This window comes from Mucor velutinosus (genome assembly GCF_035048745.1).
Source record: "Mucor velutinosus strain NIH1002 chromosome Unknown tig00000093, whole genome shotgun sequence".
Lineage (NCBI taxonomy): Eukaryota > Fungi > Mucoromycota > Mucoromycetes > Mucorales > Mucoraceae > Mucor > Mucor velutinosus.
In genome coordinates, this window is record NW_027041907.1 from 1,729,455 (window position 1) to 1,737,597 (window position 8,143).

The window sequence follows — 8,143 nt, forward strand, 5'->3', positions numbered from 1 at the left end:
CTTCGAGGGCATTTACTACTGTATTGCCTTATGAAAAGGGCATGAGTTTTCCAGCTGGCCCCACCAGCCAAAATTAATTCAAACCCAGAATCATAGTCTGTTCCAGATTGGACATATTTTGATAATTTTGGACTCGATCGAGCTATTTTTGCAGATTCGACTAAGTGAAGTATGATAATCACCCCATGCTTCCTTAAGCTTTCCTGGAGTACTTTTCAAGGCGCTTCCAATGGTACTAAGTAAAATAGATGTTTTGAATACACTTATTAAATGATTTGTAAAAATATGAAAAGAGGTTTATGGCCAAAATGTCGAAATTTTACATATCAAAGTCCCACAAAGATAATTTCAGAGGTTGCTTTGGATTGATAGAAACATTTTGATTCAAGATATACCATAGTAAAAGTCTCCATTATCAAGATGAAAAATGCGATCGTTTGATTTTCGATGAAAACCATGAGGGATACCTCATGCTTTTTGGTCGATTTTTGACCATGTTTTTTTGGTCCCCAAAAAGTCGAGCAAAAGTGTCAGAAAGTAACTGCCAGATGAAAGCAACCATTTGGGGCTATTCTGACGATCTAAAACGGCCTTGAACGCAAGAAAATTCAGCTCAAATGCATTCAAATTTTGCTGTATTAGGGACACTAAGGACTAAAAAGTGGGAATACCAGTATGCTGCTTGCCCGTATATGAAGTAGCTACGTGTATATGGATGTAGAACATCACATAAGAATCAGATCCACAGATAATATGAAGGGTTACTATGTGTAAGTGGAGGGTCAAAATGAAAGTAGCAGTATTTTGATAAAATACGCAAGAGCAATCAGTAGCACGAGCTGCCGCTGCGCAGGTTGGTTCTCTACCTTCGCTACGCTTCGGTGAGAACCATCCGAAGCATAAACACTCATATGATTAGTGATTATATATCAATCAACAATCAGGGTTCCTCTTCTAACATTTTAGCTATATTAATTTTGGGATATTAGCCAAAGGCCCGCGGCAGCGCGAGCCGTTTGAACGTAGGTTGGTTTCCACCGAAGCGAAGTGTAGGTCAGGAAACCACCCGAAGTGCTGAAAGGCTCGTATAACATAGTAAAAGTCTTCATTATCAAGGTGAAAAACGCGATCGTTTGATTTTCGATGAAAACCATGAGGAGTACCTCATGCTTTTTGGTCAATTTTTGACCTTATTTTTTTGATTCCCAAAAAGTTGAGCAAACGGGTCAGAAAGTAGCTACTAGATAAGAGCAATTGTTTGATGCTATTTTGGCAATCTAAAATGGCCTTGAGCACGAGAAAATGCAGCTCAAATGTACTCAGATTTTGCTGAATCAGGAACACTAAGGACTAGAAAGGGGAAATGCCAGTATGATACTTGCCCTTATATGAAGTAGCTATGTGTGAATGGATGTAGAGCATCACATAAGAAGGTTTTTTTATGTGTAGGTGAAGGGTAAAAATGAAAGTAGCAGTATTTTGATAAGATACGCAAGGGCAATCGGTAACACGAGCTGCCGCTGCGCAGGTGGGTTCTCACCGAAGCGAAGCGAAGGTAAAGAACCATCCGAAGCATAAACACTCATATGATTAGCGATTTTATATCAATCTACAATAAGGGTTCTTCTAGCATTTTAGCTATATTAATTTTGCAATATTAGCCAAAGGCCCCCAGCAGCGCGAGCCGTTTGAACGTAGGTTGGTTTCCACCGAAGCGAAGTGTAGATCAGGAAACTACCCGAAGTGTCGAAAGGCTTGTATTCCATAATGAAAATAACCTATTTGCCCTATGCCAATGGTGTTTGGTACGTGTGTACCTGAATCCACTTTTAAAGCACTGATAAATGTCTATGAGGTGCAGAAAGATCGGTACGTATTGGTGGCACATGCACTTGGCAGGCCCAACACAATCCGAAACAATTTTAAACTTTATAAATGCCCACTGAAAGCATCCTACGAGTAGATTTATTGTTGTGCAGTGATAATAACATTAATAGAATAGGGAGGGGGGAGGGAAGGAGAAGAAGGTATATAGAATAAACAGCGCTAGCTTGTATCAAACAAGAGGGTAATGCAAATTAAGAATTAGTAAATGTATAAAGAGTAGTTAATCTTGAGATTTATGCATTTGGGCAAGCAACACAGTCGCAATCATCATCATCGTTGATAACCTGACTCTTGAGATCTCGCTCCATCTCTGCAACATAGTCACCTACTTTGCCTTGATAAGGTTGCAATTTAAGTTCTTCTTGAACAATAGCCATGCATGCAGTCAAGTTCTTGTGAATGCGAGGAATAAATGCTAAAATCTCGGCAGGCATCAAACCTTGCAATTTGGAGATAGTCAGCAGATATTGCCAGGCATTGATCAGGATACGAATGTCAAAGTAACAGTCAGCGGCTCTGGATCGTAGGAACTTGACAAGTCGAATTGTGTTGAAGGCCGAGTGTAGAGCGAGTGTAATTGTTGCAGTATCGACGGATGTTTCAGTGGGGCCAAGCATGGAATTAACGGCAATCAGATATTCTTGATCCGTCCCTTCAAAATCAATGGCTTTACGTAGATCCATCAATTTAGCAACACGACGCACCCATTTCTGATCTGTAGTGTCCACAGTAGGTCCGCCTCGCCACACTTCGTTTAAAAGACGCCAATCAGTGCCAGGAGCCGGTATCTTCTTGGGCAGGTAGCATTGACTCAAGACGATCCATTCTTCGTATAGCGCCAATGTAGTCAATACAGGAATAGCGCTATGAGAACACTCACGCTCTAGCGTTGTGTAATACTCTTTGCACGGGATATTCGAATCATACAAGGGGAGCGACAGTCTGAATTCAGGCGGAAGCACCTTGTAGTACCAGTGACGAGTGGCCATTTCAACTTGGTGTCCAATGAGGCCCACTAAATGGTGTAGATCGCAGGATTGAGCAGCACGACTTGCTTCATGCTCGGCTCTCTGGAGACGCAGAATATAGCCATTCATTTCAGCGAACCACTTTTCCTGCACCGAGTCGTCGTCAGCAATTTCCCATTTACCTTCACCCATATGAAGTAATGTACAAAAGGGCAAATCTTGTTTGTTCAATAGAAGACTGTCCTTGGCAGTAGGCGTCATGGCAGGATTACCAGCACGTGAAATTTGTTCGAATGTTTGCGCCCGATGTAGATGGTTACGGAGACGACTAAAGTGCACAGCTTCGCCTTTTCTCAGCAACAGCGAGGGGTCCTCATTTTCGTTGGATTTCTGCTTTAAGATTGCGTCGTAGTGTGGTGCCAGTACCAGAGTAATACGTTCAGCCATGTCAGCATAAAGCATCGCTTCGTCTGTGTGTGAAACAGTGAGTTTATAAATAGTCATGAATGTGTAACTAGTTAGAGTCTCTAGATCAAATTGATCAAAAAGATCTGATAAGAGATCACGAGCACGCTCAAAATAAAATTTGCCGTACTCTACAAGCGAGATTGATGGCAAACAATCTGCTACATGTTTGCAGCGCAGGGTACAGATAGCAGCACAGAGCGCCATAGCTGCTGGTGAGTTTTCGATGGCGTTTTCATCCACATAGAGTCGTATAAATGTGCGAACGTGGATAGCGAGTTGCTGGAGATGTTGACAACGGAGATAAGCCCGGAGCAGTTTCATGGTGGTGACCTGAATCGAATCAGGCGACTGCGCTACAACCATGGTATTGACATTGGATAAGTCTGGGGTAACAAAGATGCGAACGGATCTTGCTACGTTTTTGCAATGCGTTTTGCCGTATTTCTTTCGGATTAATGTGTTGAGGATGCCGATAAGCGAGTTTTGTTTCACAGCCATGGAGATGTTTGCAGGTACTTGAGGCATAAGTTCAATGGTGCCCATCATCAGATAAAGGTTGTTGAGCAAGTCAGTGTGAGACTGAACATTTGTATCGATGCACATGTTGCCCTTTTGGAAGGTGAGTGTCCAGGGCGCTACTTTAGCTTGGTTTTTGCCTTGATCTGTTGATATGTAAGCATGGGCACCGTTGCCGGATGATGCAATGAGTTTCATGCGCTTGCTGGGCTTTGCTGAAATCAGCTTATCAATGTTATTTATCTCAACATTTGGAGGAACAGAGGCGAGACAAGCGACAGAGTTGTCTTCATAGCTGGATACACTCTTATCGCTATCGTCCATCAAGGAAGGGATACTGTTGACTGGAGAAGCTGCGAAATCGACGGCTCTGCTGCTTCTGCCCATATCTTTCATCAATATTTCCATGTCCTTTATCTGATTGTTCAATGTTTCGACTTGTGACACCAAGGCTGCTCTTCTTGCTAGTTCAATGAATTCTTCATCTCGAGGGGAGCGAGTGGATGTATAGACACAACATAGATTAAACTTGTGGCATCTGGTAGACTGTGTGTCAGGCCAACGGTCAAACATGTACATGTCCCCTCCTTACCTTTCACAGGGATTCTCTCCATTGCATTTTCTCTTTTGGTCTCGACATTCTAGAGAAGGGGATACATTGCTTAGCCACATTATGCTAAATCAAGAGAAAGAACCTACCTTCACAGGGCACCTTCTTGCTGCCCCTCAGCGTTTTTGCTTGCACCATATTACTAATATGAAAAAAGTGATATGTAAAAAAAAAAAAAAAGAAGAAGCTCAATTTGAAACAAACAAAAATTTACCTTTGTAATTTGAATGGTAAATTGAATGGCTCGGGATGGCGATTGTACGCTGAGTTTCTATAATATGACTCAAAAATGGATGGAAAAACTTGTTTTTACGTAGCTGAAAACGGGGGCATGCATTTATAAAAAAGAGGCACTTCATCTCGCTTAGAGCTCTTTCTCAAACTTCATCAAAAGAATGGCCAAAGAAACTGTGTATGTTGACCCCACAACTGGAGAGCAGATTCCAATGAAAGACGGCAAGCCCTGTCGAGTCTGTGTCGATTTCAAGACATGGTCAAAGATTGGCGCTGGAAAGAAGTCGTCAGGAGCAACAGCAGCAGCAGCAGCAGCAACTGATAAATCAAACGAGCAATCCACTGCCACAGCAACTCAGTCAGGTACCACGTCTGCAGATAAGGCAGCAGATGCAGGAACCAAATTTGATGAGGAATGGAAGCGCAACAATTGCCCAGCAGATGTAAAAACATTGGGAAGACACACATGGACATTGCTCCACACCATGGCAGCCTACTATCCCGAAAAGCCGGAAAAGAAACAACAAGAGAGCATGAAAACTTTCTTTGAGTCGTTTTCTGAGCACTATCCATGCTGGTTCTGCAAGGTAACAGGTAAAATGTGATTTACAAGGTGCCATGTTCTGACCATGCATTGCAACTAGAACGACTTCAAGAAGGACATGGCAGAAAATCCAATTGATGTCACTAGCAGAGAGACGCTGAGTGAATGGCTGTGTAGACGCCATAATAAGGTGAACGAGAAGTTGGGCAAGAAGCAGTTTGACTGCAGTAAGGTGCTTGAACGATGGATGACAGGCCCAGCCAATGGCAAATGCGACGAATAGAGACTCTGCACCAAAACGTGTCCAGTGTTACACTTAGAGCTGATATAAATATGAGGCAATAAATTCCCACATTGTATCCTGCATCTTCTCCTTTTTTCCTTGATTACAAAATGCCTGTAAAAATGAACACTTTCAATAGCATGGCGCCCGAAGTCATCTATAATATATTTTCCTACTTGTCATATCCTGAAGTATATCACATTCGCTCTGTATGTCGCAAATTTCGGGTCATGGGTGAGTTCCACATTTACCAGCAAATCAAGTCGATGCGGCAGACCATCACCATCAAATTGGATGGTTGCAAGAACAAATCCTTGGAATTGGTGGCAAACCACTACGATCCTAGAAACCGTATCATCGAATTCAGACCTGTCGATGGCTCCTCGGTCATGTCTCTGGCGAACACATCCTCTCATCAATGGAGCGCTTATCACCGTCTGATGAAAATCCACTTTTCTGGCTGGTTTCTGAATCGATCTCAAAAGTTGCCTTATGAGCAATTAAGCCCACAAGACCAAGCCATGGTCATGTACCATTACCAATACAACTCATCCATTGAAAAGACCTACGAACTGCCCTCCTGGAACCAAACATTAGAGACAAAAAGCGATCGACAACGCTATGTGGGTGACAAGGGATTGATTTTGTCTTTATCTTATCAGCAACAGTCCAAACAATCAATGGAAAACCGTGCTCGTGCTCAACCTACATTAACAAACCTGCCTGCCTCCTATTATAGCTATCGCTCTGTTACCTCTTCGGCTCCAATGCCCATGGCACCCAAGATGGAGGTTCAATGGATCCGTGTTACTCTGGATTGGGTACTTGGTGGCATCAAGTCAAATATACCGTCAACGCAGATATACGAGGACAGTTTTGCTAGTTTGAATCAGATGTTGGCAAAGGAAGGATGCTTCAAATACGACCCCCTGTCAGAACCTGTGTTGGAGTACATTGTTCAGCAGCAAGATCAAGATGGTCAATTACCAGCGAGCCTTGTCAAATATGTGCATTCTCACACTCACGAGTGCCATACCCGTTTATCACGTTTACAGCACATGTTGGAAGGAGCAGGTGTTGATCCTCAAGTTCTTTGGAAGTATACATTTGCCAAATCATTCGTTGTAAGTAGCGGTAGTTTGCTGTGTGAGGAGGATGTTGTCCGTCGTATTCAAGACTCTGAAGAGGAATGGCGTCAAAAAAAGCTTAGCCTATCTCGCAAACTATACAACTATCATCAAGGAAATGCCAACAATGACATTCTTATCTAATAATTACATTTCACCACGTACACAATTGCATTCTCATCTTTCATTATTCTTCACTCAAATGCATTATCCACTCTAATCATGACACACCCCTTTGACATTATTCTTTTTCTTTGTTTCCTGACCCCTTTCTCTATATAATCTTTTAATAAAAACTTCCTCTTATTATACAACACTTTTTAGCATTTGTTCAAAGATCCCTAATCAGATCCTTACTATAACTCCGTTGAATTCCAAGTCCTTCTTATCTGATCTTTTATAGATCATCTAAAAAGAAAAATAGCCCAAAGTCTTAATAGTCGTATTATCTATAAACCATATAGAAGATTTTATATAAAAAAAAAAAGACAGCTCAAGTTATTCAAAACGTTTATTTAGAGTTTAAACAAAATTGTTTCCTGTCATCTGACAACTACATCAAAACAAAGGGGTGGTCAATCGTATTAAGTGTGGAGCCTTCCATTTTTACATCTTGATACAAATTGATGCTTTTTAAATGAGCCATTTACTATAAGTTTGTCTCCAGTTTTGATGAAATGCAATAGGTAATTCATTCAATGATGTTTTGTATAAAAATGTCTATTTCGTCCATAGATGGTATTGCGAAATGTTCACCTCGTTCTTGTCATGTTACACTACTTCAAAACGGGCGGGATGCTAAGATGATCCATAAATCTAGACAGTCTATAAATATTCTAGAGCATTATACCTTATTCAGACGGTGGGAACTTTTACTTTGTGTCTGCAACCTGCTCCTTCTAAATTGGCTATGGCTATTTCAGCCAAACAAACAAAAGATGGATTAATCTTTATACCGCTGTAATTAAAGCTGTGATGTAAAAAAAAATCTTTATCAGATCTTTAATTTAGCAATTCGCTGGCATAAACGGCCCATTAAATTAGCGAGAAGCAAAATTTGAAGAACTATTGTGCAGTGTATGATTTACTAGCCGATCTATCTTGCTACGTTCGATGTCGACGTCGCCCTGTGGGCTCTCGCCAAAGACATTTTAAATCAGATATTATACATTTGGGTATATCAAGTAGATTTTATACAACTAATCATTAGTTAGTAAAAGAAAGGTTATATTAGAGCCAGAAGGAGGAGAGAAGGTATCTCCCTCAGCACCTTTTTTGCTTACACTGATATCAAACAAAGCCTATTATTGGGAGTGAAAGAAAATTCAAGTTTTATGCAGCATTTATACACCATAATCGCCATTTTCTGATAATAGAACTGTCATATCATTTACTGCTGCTGATGCTCTTAATAAGATGGCGACATAAAGCTGATCATAAGTATATACAAGACTTGTGTAAGATCTACAGCGACTTTTTTTGAGATATTGTCATTGCAAAAGACAT

At 41.1% G+C, this 8,143-nt stretch overlaps 3 protein-coding genes across 3 annotated transcripts; 2 read left to right on the plus strand and 1 right to left on the minus strand.

Annotated features, from left to right (window-relative positions):
• Positions 1-2,120: 2,120 nt before the first annotated feature.
• Positions 2,121-4,587, minus strand: ATC70_002308 (uncharacterized protein; the record flags this gene model as incomplete). The annotated part of the gene is made up of 3 exons (XM_064821686.1): positions 2,121-4,377; positions 4,432-4,480; positions 4,539-4,587. The coding sequence occupies 3 exons, from the start codon at positions 4,585-4,587 to the stop codon at positions 2,121-2,123; spliced, it is 2,355 nt and encodes a 784-aa protein (XP_064681372.1).
• A 257-nt stretch (positions 4,588-4,844) lies between these two features.
• On the plus strand, positions 4,845-5,510 carry ATC70_002309 (uncharacterized protein; the record flags this gene model as incomplete). The annotated part of the gene is made up of 2 exons (XM_064821687.1): positions 4,845-5,270; positions 5,328-5,510. The coding sequence occupies 2 exons, from the start codon at positions 4,845-4,847 to the stop codon at positions 5,508-5,510; spliced, it is 609 nt and encodes a 202-aa protein (XP_064681373.1).
• A 110-nt stretch (positions 5,511-5,620) lies between these two features.
• On the plus strand, positions 5,621-6,781 carry ATG18_1 (autophagy protein; the record flags this gene model as incomplete). Its single annotated transcript, XM_064821688.1, has 1 exon — positions 5,621-6,781. One exon carries the CDS (start codon positions 5,621-5,623, stop codon positions 6,779-6,781), a length of 1,161 nt encoding a protein of 386 aa, XP_064681374.1.
• Positions 6,782-8,143: the final 1,362 nt, after the last annotated feature.